At 33.1% G+C, this 19,157-nt stretch overlaps 1 protein-coding gene across 3 annotated transcripts in view; it reads left to right on the forward strand.

The window, feature by feature from the left end:
• The window catches only part of Sntg1 (syntrophin gamma 1), an 819,084-nt gene that overhangs the window by 752,312 nt on the left and 47,615 nt on the right, over positions 1-19,157 (forward strand). For all 3 annotated transcript variants that reach the window (XM_048782887.1, XM_048782889.1, XM_048782888.1), the window contains one exon: positions 2,513-2,605. In XM_048782887.1, coding sequence (XP_048638844.1) covers positions 2,513-2,605 — 93 coding nt within the window. The remainder of the gene's footprint in view (positions 1-2,512; positions 2,606-19,157) is intronic.

Consider the following 19,157-nt stretch of genomic DNA (forward strand, 5'->3'; position numbering starts at 1 on the left):
AACTAGGCCTACTGCCCAGTACTATCCCATGCTCATATATTTCTTATCAAAGCAGTGTATAAATACCCCCTGCCAACCCCCACCGTTTTTTGGTGTGTGTTATTGGGGATTGAACCCAGGGGAGCTCTACCGCTGAGTTACATCCCCATTCCTTTTTATTTTTTGAGACAGGGTCTTGTTAATTTGCCAAGGCTGGTCTCAAACTTGTGATCCCCCTATCTCAGCCTCCCTAATCTCTGGGATTATAAACATGTTCCACTGTGCCTGGCTAATATTTTATTTTACATGTTAACATCTAAGGACATTTTTAAAAGTTACAATATAATTTAATTGAAAAGGAATTGGCAAATTTTAGTTATCATTTATCTGGAATATTTCACTTCACTTGGAAATAATAATTATCAATTTTTGAACATAAGTCTGAAGTTAAGATTTCATTATAAGTTTCCCATTCTTTAAACATAAGATAGAGGTGAAATTATGCTCTTGCTTTATATTTTAGACCTGTTCTTTGATTTCGGGTTTTGTGTTCTCTTACTTGATGTTGCATGAAATGTTTTGAACTATTCTATGAGTTGCTCACAGAGTCAGATTAAAATATATATCAAAAGTGAAAAGCCAAATATTTAATGTCTTTTAAGCTTTGAGCTTTTCTTAAGATTTTACCATTTCTTTTTGTTAGTCATGATTGGCTGAATACTTGGTACTATTATTTTCAATATTCAAATATGTGAATATTTTTACATAAAAATGTGTTTTTCTTTTGTCTTTTCAATGTTTTACTATCATTAAAGTTGGTAAATAAAATAAATTTTAGCATTAATTTGATTTGCATTTTTTTTGCTTGGCTATAGACAGCTGTCATCCCAAAGGGCATATATATCATAAAAATATATATAACCAAAATTAAACAATAAATATATATTTCTATATTGAAAAATACTAAGTACAATTGTGATATGTTTTAATTAACATTATACATTAGAGAATTAAGCTTCAGTGGGTCTCAATTTTAAGAATATTTTTTTGTTTCAATTTGCTGTTTATTGAAACAATGCAATTTAATCTGTAATGCTAAACTTAATGAGAGAAATTTAATGCATTATACTAAATATGTTTTCACCTTGAAAATTTTTTTTAAAAGACAGTACTTGAAAATAGCAACCAATTAAGTCTAAATTAGAATGAACTGGTATAGCATTGAACATTCCTTAATGTTGATGGCACTTTTAATAAAGTACTAATGGATGAAGGCAAGCATTCAAGATGCCCCTGTATTAAGCAAATATAATCATACACATAAATGGACTTTTGAGGCTCATTAAGTATATCCTCTAATCTACATATTTGAAAAATTGTACTCCAAATGAATAATTTTGTATGGTTATAATTGTCTTAATATTTTAAAATCAGGCTTAAAGACATGTATATGGCTTTTTGGTAAAAAGAATCTGATGTATTTAGTCATGATTACAGTCACAATGTGATTCATTAGTATATTTTATATGTAATATAAAAGTAAATGTGAAGTATAGATTGATATTGAACATTTACTTGAGATAGTATTCTCCCTCTCACACACATTCTATATGTGAATTATATGTGAATTAATCATTTGAATATCCCATTATAGTTTGAAATTAAATGCAAGTAAAATTGGCCTATTTACATAACAATGCACCATGTTGTACATAAGGCCTAAGTCACTTCACATTTTATTTGTATAATTGTATCTTTAATTTGTATAATTGTAAATTTTATTATTTTTATTTATTTGTTCTCCCAAAATATTTACAAAAGTTAGAATATACTCTGATTTCTGTGTCAAAAGGCATTGCTTGCATATTTATAGATATTTTCAATCCTGGGTATTGAACCCAGGGTTTTGCCAGTGCTAAGAACTCTACCACTGGAACTCTACCACTGAGCTACACCCATGGCCCAAACTTGTTGATTTTTAAAGAAACAAATACAGGCAAGTGGTAAATGTTTGAACTTTGGGTAATAACTTGTACCATATGGAACACCCACAGAGACTTTCATGGCCAAGAAATATTATTTTGCCTTGATTACTGAATCTGTGTTTATGTGCCGGAGAGTTCTTTTTTAATAATGTCCATGAAATGAGAATGTAAGTAAGAACTTAATCTTTTAAAATGTGGTGATATTTGACTACAGGATATAACGACTTAACATGATCTTGCCTACTCTTAAAATTTTATGCAGTTTTATTGTCAATATAGCAAGGAGTAAAAATTTTGCACAACATAAAGACATGGTAAGAAGCAAGACTAGAAACTTGGCCTTGAGAACCCCTAGAAAAAAATCATAGAAACATTCTTTGCTTCTGTTTTACTAATAGATATATCAATAAAACTCTCCTCCTTATGCAATTATTTTTGATATTAAGTAATGTATAAGCTGCTTGGTATGGGAGCTATCACATATACCTCAATATTAATATTCCATCAATCCTATGAAAACTAACAGTATCTATTCTGTCTGTGTCTAGTGCAAGACGTATGCCTGTGTGCTAGAAAGTCATCTAATGGGCCTCACCATTGACTTTAGCACAGGATTTATCTGCTTTGATGCTGCAACAAAGGTAATGTGTTCACATGGACTTTAAGAGATGTGTTGCCTATATTTTAATTTGAGAACAAATTATGTCCTTTCAGCATTTTAATTGGTTAGTAAATGTCAAATTAAAGATCATTTGTGTTAATGAAACATACATTATATTACTCTGTTTTTAGAAAAATAATTTCAATATTTTTAGTTGAACAAATGTGGTGCAAACATAATTGTCCAAAATAAATATATGTCAACCTATCTTCCAATATAAATATAAACATAAAATAAATAGATAATGTATATTGTATTTCTTTGTTCCTAAAGCTACAGCTTCATACCTGAAGGTATGAATTTTCTTCCCCCCTCACTAAAAAAATTAAAAAGCATTCTTTTATTATTTTTCTGTATCGATACGTATAAGCTGAAACTGAGGGAAAAACATGTTTTAGTTTGTATAAGTGATATGTTAGAGTTATAGATATAGTGGTGGAATTTGAGGTTTGAAGTTTTTAACCTGGGATCATATCCTTTGTAAACATTTGATTAAAAAATGATTTTGTGCCAACTGATAAATTGCCTAGTTCACAATATTTGAATATGTGGGAGAGATACACGTTGAGTTGAAAGACACACCTTCTCACCTAGTCATGTATGAAAATTATTGAACCTTGGTGACTATGGAGTGACACATGACAAAGCCAAAGCATTACACATTATTATTTAATTGGGAGTGACCATTGAGCTCCACAGATCTCATCCAGCTGCTAATTTCATTCCGGTCATTGCTACAGTTTCAGACGGGGACTCTCTTCCTCAGAGAACACTTGCATTCTCTTCCTTCCCATCAGGACATCTGATCCCAAGATCCAATCCACTTCCTCCTTTTGCCAAAGTGTGGCCTAAGATATAAATGGACATATTTCTTCTTACTAATTTTAAGGATTAATAAATAATCTCTTACTAGGAAACACACATATTTTATCTAGAAATTAAGATGTGTATAGTATTTTCAAAAGCTATTGCAAGCAAAATAAGGGAATGACTCAAATGTCTGAGGGAGGTGGAGTATAGAAGACAGTGGGGAGTGTTCTGATCCTTTGATGATGGAAGTCTAATGTTGGGGAGCAAAGAAAGCATCATAGACAAATAGGATGCCATCTGGTGCTCTGAGAAATTGTGACATTTCATGATCCAGTGATTGACATTGTCAGGTATAAATTTACATTATCTAAGAATTTTTTTTTTTTAATTTAACATTGTGGAATTAAGTAGTCATACAGGTCACATTTGGCCATTTAGTGTATTACTTTAGCTTGATGCTCAAAAGAATACTTCTGTAAAGAAGGAATTTTAGATGCAAGTGGCTCATTTGAATTCTTAATGAGACTGCCATCAAATCAGGATAGGACCGTGTTAATTTTGTAAATTAAATACTTTAATGATTAATCAATGTTAGTATTCAATTAATTTAATGAATAACTTTAGTAATAAATTAAACATTATCAAAAAGGTAAGGTCTGATTTTAGAAAGGAAATATTATCACAAGTCATCAAACTCTTATCATGTGAATGTGAAAGAACCTCATACTGGTAAATTATAGAGAAGCATAAGTCATCTGAACACATTTCTGGTGTCTGAATTTCTTGAATTTACTTTTGAGACTAGTATAATCCAAATCCTTCACTGTCCTTCATTTTCTGATCCTATCATTGGAAGCCTGGACCTTCGAGGTAATCTGAGATTTGATAAGGGAAGTACAGAATACATAAGCACTACAATGAATACGCCAATAGTGTTCATCACTCAGACTGTGGCATGTGGAGAGTGAGAGAAAACTATTGATATTAAGTCAGGGCAGCATTCATAAGCAGAGTCCTGAACAAGTGAACCACCTCATAGTTTTGCTGAAAGAATTTTGCCCCACTCAATGAAATGAGCCTAGAAGGAATTTTTAAATCCGAAAAAGAAAGTAAAATTGTTATGTAGACATTAAAATATTTTGTTCTAACAGTTTATTAAAGTAAATAATATACAACTATTTCATTTATTTGATAGTCATGTGTGGAAAGTATCCTTAAGCTTGGCAGATTTTCCAAAGTGTTTGAATTACCTTCACTGCAACAGTCCTGCTCATACCCCTTTGCTGAGCTGAGCATTTTATCATGTACTTCACCTTGACCTGCTCCTTCAAACTTAATATACTGAGGAAGCAAACCAAAGCTCCTATAGTAAAGTGTACAGTCCACACAAAGGAGGACAGGCAGTCTTCTGAATCACTAAATGCAGTTTCATATGAAGTAGATACTGCCCTGTTAATACATCAGTGAAAGGGTAATTGCTACATTAAATTTTTCTTTAACATAGCAATTGTATTTTTCATTTCTTACAATATTTTTTAAAATAAATAAAAATATGAATGATAATTTAAAAAAACTAAAAGATGAGGTTGGAAACTTTCATGGTAGGTATGGGAGCCTGTCTAATTTTTATTACACTAGAAATCTAAAACTTTGGAGGTACAGTGCTACTTCGGAATGTCAAGCTAATTCTCATTACTTGCCACCTGTGCTTGAAAGTTCTCAGGGTAAATTACTTCCTTTGATTTTCCAGAGAATACAAGAGGCAATAAAAAGCACTGTATTTTATGTAGGGTGGTTTCTGAGAGCAGCCTCAGGGAATTGGTTCTAGGACTATTACAATGCAATTGCTATGTAAATAGTTGTTATACTGATTGTTTAGGGAAAAATGACCGGGAAGAATTATCTGTACTCATTCTATACTTGTGTACTTTTCCCCATGTTTCTTCCCCAAGGCCATGTGAGTCTGTAGGAAAAAGGAGAGCCACCTCTACTTCAGTTGTCATTACCAACCTACCAAAGGCTGTGTGTGTTTTTGTGTTTCCCTTAGAGTTTCTGAGTGATTCCCTCACACAAAGTTGATTGTGAAGCTCAGAATGTTCTCTGTAAAGCGGATTGTGAAGCTCACAATGTTCTCATTCTTCTTAAAATGCATACTGTTCAGCAGTAAATAAGAGTTTTCTCACTATTGTGTCAGAGTATAATATTGTAGTATTTATATAAGACACATAGCTAAAAGTCGCCAACAGGTTCTTTTAAATAAGTATATTTACATTAATTATTTATATTTAGGGATAGAATTATTGTGTAAAAAATTCAGCAGTAACATCTGCAAAATATTCCTTTGATTTGTAAATAAATACTCAGTGAATACCTGCTATCTATAAAGAGAAATATAAGGGCCATATATGTCAGTCTTTGCAGATTAAGCAAGGTTTCAAAGAAATCACCTTTCACAGACAAAGAGAGGGTAAAATTATCCAGACATATATCTGCAAACAAAGAACAGAGTTGGAGAGCATAGGAGAAGAGAGATCAAATTTATGGATAACTAAGAACTAGCTTAAGAAAGAGGTCTTACTAAGGAATTTGGACTCAATCTTAACAGAGAAACACCTAGAAGAGTTTGAGACATGGGGAAGAAATGGTTGGAGGTGTACAAAACTAGTAGCATACCATACAATTGGGCAAAACTCAGAAGCTAAATTTTCAAAAATCTCTCCTCCAATGGGTGTCTCCCTCTCTATGAGGTTCTTCAGAAAACTGTGCATGGAGGATAAAGTCAAAGGAAAATATTGTTGCAAAATGAGAGGGACAATTGTAATGGGTCCGTAGTGCTGGCTGGGCAAAATAGCCGGGGGGGTGACGAACAACTTGTGTACATTGATACTGCAGGAGTGGGAGCCATTTATTGTAGGACAGGAAGGGTATATATACATTCCACACAGCTTATCTTAATTAGCATAAACTAGATACAGCAGTCAACCAATAAGGAATCTCCACACTTAATGGCTCCCTGGCGTTACTTCACAAACCACTCCCTCTGGCAAAATGCCAGGCACCATCCTGACTTGTTTACAGACCCTAACACCGTAGGACTCTACAATGTTCAGTATGACTGAAAGTGAAGTTTCAAGGAGGGATAAAGTTGTAGAAATGATTAGGATTACATGATCAAGACATTTGACCTAAGTTTAATTTATAATGTGGAAGGCTACCCTAGCTGAAGCACAAATTTCATTAATGGGTGGGACCAACACTGAAGCAATTGACATTTATTTTTTCCTCTCAGTGGTTTAGAAGAATAACTTTCAAAGTTTGTATATAAGTGTTTGTAGGTGTGTGTTTTGATGCTGGAATTGAATCCAGGTCCTTGTAGACCTGCTGTTCAGGCAATCTACCACTGAGTTAGAAATCCAGACCCAGACATTTTTCAAACTATAAAATTTTATAGAAAAAAGAGGCACAAACTTTTTATTCATGTCAGACTGATAACCTCTGGATTCCAGAGACTGAAATGAGGATAAAGGCATTGGGGGAATCCCACATGGGTTCACCACTTACCCCTTATTCCACTATAGGTCATGCTTCTGCTGCAGATTTGAAAGGCTCTATTGGCTGTAAATGGAGCGGAAGGAATATTTATACTGTGTAAATGCCCATTGTGAGGATTGGGACACTATAAATCTTCACTCTTAATCCTTGGTAAAAGTATTTTCCAAATTACTGCTACTTCCCTGGTTGCTCAAAATTATTTTAGTCTGATAGGTGGTTTTTTTTTGTTTTTTGTTTTTTTGTTGTTGTTTTAATAGTTGAAATTATGAAATGCTCAGATACAATAATAAAACATCTTTTTTTTTTACTACAGCATATCTAAGAGCCAGTACAGACACATAGCAGATTAAAATACTTCTGAAAAAAATATGATTGGTTAACAGATGTATGAAGATAATAAAGTTAAAGTTTAAAAAGTACCTTATTTAGGCATTAACTCTCTCACATAGGAGAAGCTATTGTAATGATTTTAGGGTTCCTTCTTATCTCCATTACTGATTTTCAGTGAATGTTAAATGCAACACATTACCTGAAGGTAATTTGTAACCCTCATGCACATGTATAGTAACCTTTGATTTAGCAGTTTGAATTCTGTGCAATAAGGGACAATATAACCTTAACAAAATCACGTCCTTCTGATTTTCCAGGTCTTTTCTAAAACATCAGAGGACTTAATGCTATTCCAAAATAATTGTGCTTCAGAATTAAACTAATTGTTAACACATAATAATTCATAAAATACCTTAATCTACATAATCCTTTCAATTCTTTAAGGTGACATTGATTTTTAGAATATTTTAAAGGTAAAGGTTGAAAGGAAGTTATTATGGCCAGTATTTACATTTAAAATAGTCTTTGATATGGATAGGACATTTTAAAGAGCTCTGAGCTATTATTTCTCCCAATGTTATATGACCCTCATGTACATGTGGTGAGTGTCTGTGCGCGCGCGCGCACACACACACGCACAGACACACATTTCATTAAGGTTTTGATTTTTTGCTAGAGTATATATTTAATCTTTCAGTTAAAATAATATAAATTTCATAAACAATATAAATTTCATAAACAAAATCTCTCAAAGAAAAATTAAAGCTTTATTCTTTTTATGCTATTTTTTTCAACTATTTCACATCAAGAAAAGTTACCAAAAATCCAAAGAGATATTTTGAAAATATCAAAGTGAATACTTTCTGAACACTTCTTCCACAGAAGTAGGAAAAAAAATGAATATTCTGTGATGTAGTTATAATACCACTCATATAGATATTAGCATTTTTTACAATACCTTTTAATCTTTTTTCTTCTCTAAGTGTGTGACTCACAGTTCAGGAAAAAGACAGCTATTCTAGGAAATTTTATGTTCTTTTTTAGATAAATGATTTCTTTTCTTTCTTTTCTTTTTTTGCTTTTAGGCAAATGAATAAAATTGCATTTATTGCAAAACAAACTCAGGCATTTAGGGAAACTATCCATCAGGTAATTTTTTAAAATCCTCAAGCATTTCAATATAGCCCTCAAGTAAACATTTCACAACAAAATATTAACTCAAGTTATCATGCAGTATATTATGTAGATATAATAATAAAATTTCCTGCTTTTTATTCGTTTCTTGTAATACAAGGACATTATAAAGTGAAAATTACCACATACTTTATTGCCTATATTTGCAATTCAAAGTATGTGAAAACAAAATCGCATAGACTCTAAAATTCTTTGCTGTTTTTTATACTTTTCTTCTTGCTTTATTATTTTAAATTTTTAATTCTGTTCTTATTCTGTGACTTTTGACACATTTTACTTTTTCAGGGTTAATTTTTTTATTATTAATATCTGGCTCAAATTTTTTCTCATTGTAATTTTTTTAGTTTGCCTTCCCTCATATTATGGATTTTGGATGTCATGAGTATTTTTATTAATTCAAAGTATTAATATCTGAAACTCTCATATATTAAATGGTAATAGTAATAGTTGTGCTTTAAACATTGTTCTGTCATTAGACAACATAGCTTATTGAAGAAATAGTAAGGTATAAAATTTCACATATACAAATTTTGAAGTACTGAAGCATTGTGATCAAGCAGGTCATATTTCAAGAGACTTTGTATCTTGAGAATCTCTGTTGATCTGCTGTTACTGAATACCTGAGATAATCAACTTTTAAAGAAAGGCTTTATGTTGATTCACACATTAGTAGGGTTCCTTCCATGACCTGTTGACCCCATTACTTTGGATCTATGTTGAGGCAACACATCATGACAAGAGTGGGTAGCAGAATAAGCTCCTCACCACATGGCATCTAGGAAGTAACAGAAAGGGAAGGGTTTAGAGTGCCACCATCTCCTTTGAGGATGTGGCCCCCATGACCTACAATCTCCTAATTGGACCACACCCTTCAAAGTTGTACTACCTCCCAACATTGCCCTGGGCTGCATATCAAGCCTGTAACACAAACACCTTTGGGAAAGACTTCTCCAACCTATAGAAAAATCCATCAGGTTTTTCCCTTTCTATTTTAAATTTCCCTGGATGCAACACTAAACTGTTTCTTCCCTCCTAAATTTAATAGTTGCAGGAACTTTGTAAGTCCCCAAAACACTGTAACTCCATTTTCTTCATCTCTAAGTACATATGTGAATGACATCTTTCTTAAGAGAGTGTTGAAAGTTTAAACAATAAAACCTATGCAGCATGTTTCACAGTGAGTGACACATGATGAGCCTTCATAATAACTAGGTACTTTAGTCACATCATTCCCATGCTGCTGGGTTGTTCCGACCACTGTGGGACATGAGCACCAGCTGCACCCTGCGCTGTACTACTATCCTCTGGAGGTCAAAGTGGCACTGTGTTTTCAAGGATTTGTGATCAACCAGTCAGTACATTTATTGTCTGCTACATGGTAGTCCTTCTTAGTCTCTGTTTTCATAGAGGTCTTTGTCGTTCTGGCATGTAGTGGAAAAGATTGACATTGGACAAGAAGTGATAAATTTAATGGTGCTCAGCAAAGGGAGTCAGGATGGCACAGAAGTACATAAATTAGATTAAGGAGTTCTGGGTGATGCTTGGAGAAATTTACCTTTCACCTGAGAATTTCTATGTCCTGAGTGGCTAATTAGGCACACAATGGAGCAATATTGAACTGCACATGTGAAAGCCCTGAAACAGGACAGAGTTTCAGGGCAGGAGAGTTGTATACAGAAGTAAAGTCATCATGCAAGAATAATGAGGAACCTGGTACTTCATGTTAGATTCAGTACTTAACATCAGTTAGCTGGGCAACAAATTTGCCCTGTAACACATACTAACACCATGTCGCTGCCTTACAAGAGCAAACATTATGGCATGCTTCTGTGGGATACAGATGATTAATCAAGAAGTACTTATGTGTCATGTATGAAATAAATAAATAAAAAGAAGTGCATATTTGTATGTCAGAAGTTTGGAGGGTTCAATCAAGTGTCAGGGAGTTGGTTCTGCTCTATTCCTTCCTTGTTCTTCTGTAAAATACAGGTTACCCAAAAATATATATTTTGGTAGATTGCAAAGGCAAAATTGAAAAAGCCCAAATGTGCAGTTGTATTTTAGCCTCTGTGTTTGGGAACAACTGTGGAGTTTCACTGATCAAAACATGTCATGTGTCAGAGGCCACAGCCAAGAAAGAGGGCAAAACATCCAGTTCCTAGGAATGAATACTTTAAAGTAACATTGCCCTAGGACTAGATACAGGAAATAGTGAATTGTGACTGATATGTCCATAGTGCTATGGCCATGAAAAGTCATCAACAGGTTTCATGCAAAGTAACATCATCCACTTTATAATCACTTTGGCATCCTTTTGTAGGATCATTATTAGGAGACTTGTGGCCCAGAGTAGGGGCTTTGGGAATTCAGAGTAATGAAGGATTGAGTAATAATGGATATACCAGTCAATAGAACTTAGAAGCTGGGATTAAGTACAACACTGCTGTTTCTAAACTGAGCAACTGTGTAAAACAAGATGTACACTGGAGAAGGAGTATACAGCATAGCTATTTAATTATTCTCATAAAACTAACTGTGTAGAGGTCATTGAATAGTTGCTATGTTCAATGTAAAAACTGAGTTTGTTTTCTCACTTTAATTGCAATGTGAAATAAACACTATGTATTTGTTAGTGGTTAAAATGACTTTTTTGTGATCTCTCTCTCTCTCTCTCTCTCTCTCACACACACACACACACACACACAGAGAGAGAGAGAGAGAAACCATACCCCATCTTACAGTCATATACAATAGGACTTAACTAGTATAGACAGACAAGGACTATTAAGGATGTAAAACAATGAGGTGTGCTTCCAACAGCTTCTCCCTGTTGTATAGGATGCTATGCGATTGTCTCTTCACATGGGGATGAGTTCTATCCCAGGAGACATGGTTTCTAATATAAACAAATTTCTGGTAGGCATGTTTCTTCACCAGGAAAACTGAGATATTAAATTACCCCAAATTATTTGGATAAACACAATTCAGGTTCCAGCTGGGACCTCACGAATGTAAACTATCCTACATAGGTTTGTTCAAGCATTACACTGTACACATTCTCTCTCTGAGCAATTTAGACTCTCTTTTTCAAACTTTATATAAGCCATCATTCCTAAAAGTGTGAATTTGCTTGAATTTTAATATTATGCTCAGGAGAAATGAAAACAGTAAATTTTTGATTCACACTAATAAGTTCATTTAAATTTTAGAAATTACTATAGATGTGAGGGATAATTTTACCTCAAAAATGAAGATGTGCACATACTTACATATTAGTTTAACAGTTATTTAATAAAGTACTTTTGCTCTGTTCATGGACTAGCCTCCAGCCCACCTGCAGGAGAATGGAAATATCATTTGCTTCTTAGATTGAATAGACATCTAACTACATATGTGGCTATCTCAGTAAACTCATTTATTTTTCTCTGTAGAGTACTATCCATTGAGGAGGCAACTGGCAATTTTGTGTTTGAATGTTAAAAGAAAATAACTAGAGTTGATTCCTATAAGGAACTGATATATTAATAATAAGTGTGACTGACTTATATTACAATGAAAAAACACCACCAGTGTGTAAAACAAAATTAAAAAAAAAACAAAACTTTACTATGGTTTGAATGCATGTGTCTCTTCAAAATTTTTATATTAGGGAGTGGGGATGTCACTCAGTAGTACAGCACTTGCATGGCCCTGGGTTCAATTCCAATTACAAAAATCCCAAGTACTTATATACTGGGAACCTCACACTGAATGTGACAGTAAGGGGTGGGGCTTTGTGGGAGTGATATAGTCACGTGCACTCTGTTCTCAGGAAAGGGATAAGTGCACTTTTAAATAAGGTTCACAGCAGCATCCTTGATCTTAACTTCCCGACTATTAGATTTTGAGAGATAAATGTCTATTGTTAGTAAATCATCCAGTATCAAGTATATTGTTGTAGCATCAGGAACTGGCAAAACACCCTTATTCTAAGAAAGCTATACCAACAATACAAATTTCATCTTTTTTTGTGTGTTATTCAGGTGATATGTAAAATTTCTCAAAATAAATTTGAGAATTAGGATTTGATACCTAGTACTGGAAAAACTTTAATCAGCCAATCTAATGATAATATTTCTCTGTTCTATGAACTACAGCTCAGACATACGCATTGATCTAGAAGGATGCATAATAACCATGCCTTAAATACACATTGTTCAGTGTAGATCTTTATGTCCATTTTAGTCTGACTCCTTTATAGTTATCTTATTTAGCAAAAGAATCTGAATTTTGTTCTATATTCTTGCCTCATTCTCAACTTAGATTTCAGTCTTCTAAAATCTTCTCTTAAAAAATTCTGGAGGGTATTTCTTCATTTTGATTCCTACTATTACTAACTCTCACAATTTCTTCTCATTTGGATTACTAAGGTATCTTCCAAATGGAACTTCTTGATTTATTATACACATGCTTATTATTTATCAGTTAGGACTCATGACCAGTGATAGACAAGAGAATACAAGAACAGAACAGGTACAGGTGCCTCTTCTCAAGAAGTCTTCAGTCTAATGAAATGGACAAATCTGGAATTGGGTACAATTTCCAGTGTTAGTAGAAATCGGAGCCTTATGAAAACATTGTTGTATACTTGTCCTTTGTGTCTTCCACATCATCAGCAGATTAATGATGCTTCTAAAATGTGAATAGGGTCCTGTCATCAGTCTGTCTTGTTGTGCTAATTAATGGTGTCCAACTTTCTGGAAGACAGTCTCTCTTTAGGATAGAAGTTTCTTAATGTTCTGATCTCTGCTTGAAGTTTAACATTATCTCCTGCTTTGTCCCCAGTTTTTGATGGCTTTGCCATATTCCGTGACTTTGTGCACAAATCTTGAATTTTTATCTAGAATCACCTCACCATTTTGTTGTTGTTGTTCTTTAGTGCAGAGAATATTAGGCATACCTCCAGCAAAGCACAACATATTGCAATTTAGTCTGGGGACAATATGAACTCTAAACTCTTGCTCCAGACTCAAGTACAGTTCGAGCATTTGAATTACCTCAATAAGTAGTCATAAATATATGGGTAAGTATAATATTATCTAAGGGGCTGAACAACATAAACATTCATCTAATTCTGTGATCTTTTGATATTTTTATCTATATCACATTCAAATTTACAGTCATAAACTTAATGTATGATATGTATTATTATATAGTTTATAGCTGAGTCCTTTGTATTCCTCTTATTTATGAAAACGATTTTAGTTCTGTGCCTTTGCCTCTTTCTCAACTTTGCCATTCAGTCTTTAAAAGCAGCCCTTAAATAATTATGGAAGGTGTTTCCTCATTCTGTTTCCTACTATTGCCAACATCAGCAATCTCTTCTTATTTAGATTGCTGCAGTATCTTCCAAATGGGACTTTCGTTTTAATGAAAATATAATTAAGTAAATCTTAAGGCCTACAGTTGTTCCATAGTGTCTTATGTGGGATTGGATCCAAGACCCCTGCAGTTACCACACTGACAGTTCCTTGTATAAATGGTGCAACATGCTTAAGTTCCTTGTATAAATGGTGCAACATTTGCACACACATACACATATCTTTCTGTATATTTAAAATCTTCTCTACATTACTTATAATACCTATTACAATGTAGATGTTGTTTAAATCATTTGTATGCTTTATTGCTCAGGGAATAATGATAAGAAAAAAAGTTTGTACATGTTCAATCAGATGCAATATTTAAGAATATTTTCATGTTTTATTGGTTAAATCTATCAATATGGGATTCATGCATATAGAATCATGATCAATTTCATATGAATGGAGAACAAATGAAAAATATAAAGATAAATACAAAACAATGTCTTTTAAAAATGATTTTCTAATAATTTTCTACCAAATGTGACCCTTCAGCTCACTCACTCTATCATGAAGAAAAGAGAAACAGATTCAATATTAAGAATATTAATATTTGCTATAAATTAATTTTGTGGGGAGGGGAAAGTCGAGGCAGGAGATGATACATGTACTTTGGCTTCTTTTCAAAGTGGAAGGATAATGCAAAATGGAAATAGGATATTATGGGAAGGTTTAGATTACTGTTTAAATAGAAGATCCATCAAAACAAGAGGAACGATGTATGCTTGTGAGTATTGCTGGTTATACATTAGTCAAGTGTCAAATACCAGTGATTCATCTTATGGGAGATATTTACATGTCTCCTGCCTAAAAGCATTTTATTGTAATTTTTAATGTGTTCTACGCAATAAGTTGTAAACCACATAGATTATTCCTTCAAGTGTTTTTTACTCTGTGTAGCAAAATATCTTGTTTTATTGCTCATAAAGGAGTTGGCATGTTGTTTAATTTAACTTCATATATGAGAGTTCCTTCCATTTCCCTAAAGAGAAATTTTTCTTTTGGGCATGAAAAAGCTGATGCTTGAAATTTGAAGGGAATCAATAAAGAAGGCATCAGAGATTGTTTTTTCTATTTTTGTTCAACATTTGAGTTTTTCATTAGTATTAATGCAACTTTAGTTTTCTATATTATTGATGGATTGGATTATTGGGTAGTCTGCATGGAAGGCACACTTGATGCTTGATACTTCGCAAAAATGAATTTGTTCAATAACCGGAGTCCCTTCATTATAGCCAGCTTTGTGTCCACTTTCTCAGCTTGTGGTATTGGACAGCTTTGTAAATCTGTCTTACAGTGGAAAAAATTAAGAGTCTGGGCAGACTTTTTCCTTCACTCTTCCCACAAATGTACTCTAGCCCATTGGGATTTTCAAATATTTACCAATTCTAACAATAGATCTTCCTCAGATAAATAGGCTATGGGAATATTTTTTACTTATAGAGGAGAAAAGATTGAAAACAGTACTGCATTGTTATGAAGAAGAAATGATGACTCATAAACACATTATGTTTTTTGAATAATCTGTAAATTATTTCCCTTGGCTTGTTCTAAATGAGTTTCTGACTCTGTCTTGTATTTTTCAGAAAGAAGCCAAGCATTTTCAATAAAATACCATTTATAATTATGCTAAAAATATAGTTCTCTGATGTTGGGTTATGAAAATAATTATCTTTTATTATATACATTTCTATAACTTGCTTTCTCCCTTAGCACTCTTCAATGCATCTCTTACAACTATAATCTTGAAACTTCTGTGATTCAAAGTGTGGCTGTTTTTTTCATCTTTACTTGTAGCTTTTAAGCTCATAAAATATTTAGTCATGTTTCTAAATGCTCAATTATATATATAATTATATATTTATATGTGTATATATAATTTCATTTAATTACTCAAAGAAATATAATGTTAGATATTTTCACTGTCAAAAACAAAGAAGTTTTACTGTCCATAATATATTTTGATACATTATTAATATATAAATGCATTTAAATTCTACAGTGTATATTTTATAATTTCTTAAAATGTATTCTATAGAAAAAATTGCCCAGTTAAGCAATTTTAGTTAAATTTCTTTGATGAAAATATTCTCGGATTTCATTGCCCAAATGAACTTGAACAAGCTGACTTCCTTATTCTGGAGTTGCACGCAGGAACAGTGGTCCATGGAAATAAAAATCTGGTCTACGATCCCTTATTATGAAAATATTGGACTGAATTCCAAATTTTGAAAATATTCAGAAATTTTTCCAAAAAATTCCTTTTACTTTTGTTTGATCATTCTCTGTCTTCCTTATTTTAGACTAATATCCATCAAGTTCAACAAATTGAGATTATAACTTAGTGACAGGAATTAGCCAATCCCAAACCAAGATCTCTTGGTCAAGTTCCCCAGAGAAGACAGACCCCTGTGCTCGCGCCATCCAGGAGATAACTGCTTTGTACCATGGCAGCTTTAGCGTTGGAAATTTTAGAGTAATTTACAAATTCTCATGTCAGTATGTTTTCCTCACTTTTCCCAGTTACCTGACTCCAATATCATGACACCCACACAGTAAAAGGGAAAGGAATCATTTTTTAAAAATGTTTTATTCTCTTTTAATATATTTCTTTCACAAAAGTTAGATTCATCCCATTTCTGCTGTAGACCAGCTACTCTACTCTTTGATCTAGAGATGCAGCAAGGAGTCAGACCAAACTGAAGTCTCACCTTAAGTTGAAGGAAGCAGAGTAAAAAGAGCATAGGTAACGGATTTATCTGTGAAGGAAATGAATGAGGTCTATAGAGAAAATTTGAGAAGGGCTTTAGAAAAGACTGTCTAAACCAGTGATACTTGGACAGCAAGAATAGGACAGTCATTAAACCACCTGGTGGAAGAATTTTCTAAGTAGAAGAACAGAAATTGTTAAGCCAGAGGCATGAAGGGCATGGCATTTTCCAGAGAGAGAAAGAGACAGAGAAATAAAGATAATCCTGATTCACTGATTAAAAATATAGATTCATGTTTACATCATCTAAGTTCTTGTTCTATAGTATTACTTGCATTTAATATTTAACATTTGCTTTTCACTTTAAACAATTTCAGTTAGGTGTGTTTTTTATATTTGATGTCAGAAGTAGAATAGTGACTTTTTTGAAAGATATCACAGATATACTGGGAATAATTACACCCTGACAGAGGCACCAAATGATAGCTACTGTGTTTTTATGGTCTTTGATAATAAAGTAGGGAACATCAGATCTCTGTTCGGGTAATGAATGCAAGGCAGAGGCACATTTAAACATTTTACATTCATCTGAGTTCCCTACAATTCAAGGGGAATATCAGGTTTCCTCGAGGCTAATAAGTAGGTCTCCATGCAGCTTACTATCCCACAAGTGAAGATAAATAATTATTTATTATTCAAAAAATTGGTTTTCTGATATTAGTTGTTCTATAAAATAGTCCTGTCAAAGATATTTCAGAAATACTATTATCTTTAAAATATAAAAATATACTAGGCACATTGAGGAATATTTTATAGACATTTTTATTGATTAATCATTGATAAGAAGGCTAATTATTTTCGGTTCATAATTTTTAACAGAGTACCACAGATGCATTATGAATGATGTACTCATCAAAATCAAGTACATTTTTGCCACATATGTTTCTTAGTTGGAGAAAATCTGATTTTGCAACAGCATTAGGTTTTATTAATAGTACATACTCATATTATCATTGCTATAATAAATACCATAGGCATTGTTGAAGTTTTTAACTGAATTTTTGATAGATTGAAAATAATAGAAATTTTCAATATTGACAGAATTATATTTCTATCTGTAAGTTCATAAATTGAGTGAAGAAGCCAGCTATTAGAAATAAATGATTTTCTGTTTGAAGAACTGATAGACAACTGACCTCATGTAATCGTTTCTGAAGTTCTTCTGCTAATGAAGACAAATCAGTATCAAATGACTCATTTTGATACCTGAACATGAAAACTTGAAATTAAAAACAGGCAAATTTGATTGGGATGGAGATTTATTTGATCCAAGTAAAAAAGTTATACACAACAGTTGACTTGAAAAATACCTTCTGTAAATACATTAAAACCATTTGGGCAGACAATATTTTTCCTTTCAAGTAAGTATAAGTTGTTCAATCTGAACCTTGGGGCTTTACATAATCAGTGATGCTGTGGTTCTCACAATGGATGAGTAAGCATCAAAAAACTTTGTGCAATTGCACATTTATTATCAACGTTTTAAGATACTAAAATTCACTAGTTTATTTTTCATTGAATCCTCATCTTCATTTTCAATTTATTTAAAGAGCCCAATGTAATTTTTTTCAGTATTAAAACTATAAAATATTTTTACTGAAATCACACAGAGCACAACACAATCTCTATCATGATTATTAGATTAATTCCTATAAGCCCTACAGGATAACTGTTTACCATCTGCTTCCTATGCATTTGTGTATTTCATGTGCATGTCATTTCCAATTTCCTCCCATTTCCACGGCCTCTTCTGAAAGATTGTTGCCAGGGGACAGTTTACAGCAAGTAGGTTGGCCTGCTAACTGGCTCAGGGACACAGAAGTGTTGAATACTTCAACCTTCATCACAAGAGACCTGCAGACGAGCTGTCTTCAGCATTCTATGTCCAAGTGCACTTAATTTTATCAGCAAGCACCCTGTGTATGTTCCATTTTTGCTGACCAGGAAAGCATTCTCATGATATAAGTGTCTACCACCAAAAAACAAGGCCTGGAATATGATGATGCTTAAATACAGAAGTGCATCTTGTCTATTCATGCTTCACTAACCTGACTGCAGGATTAAGAGGACTGATTCATCCATCCACTGGACTTGAAAGAGAAATAAACTTTTACTTAGCTCCTGTCCTCCCCATGTACAACACAATAACATGTCTTCATATTCTGTCCTTATTCAAGGCCTGATTATGTGTGTGCATGTGTAATTGTCTGTGTGTGTAATAAACATTTGAAGAATTAATGTCCTAAACCCTCGCTAACATTACTAACCATAAACACTTCATTGCACTGAATCACTTTTAGTAAAGACATTAATAACTTACTTCATTATCACTGATTTCTTATGAAAGTACTATAGTATCATTCCATTATACAAAGTGCTATAGAACAGTTAATAAGGGCACTTATTCCAGCCATTTCTAAAAAGACTGCCTTGATGATGTTTGATTTGGGTAGAGCTGAAACTAATCCACCAAA

Source organism: Marmota marmota, unplaced genomic scaffold (genome assembly GCF_001458135.2).
Source record: "Marmota marmota marmota unplaced genomic scaffold, marMar, whole genome shotgun sequence".
NCBI classification, from domain to species: domain Eukaryota; kingdom Metazoa; phylum Chordata; class Mammalia; order Rodentia; family Sciuridae; genus Marmota; species Marmota marmota.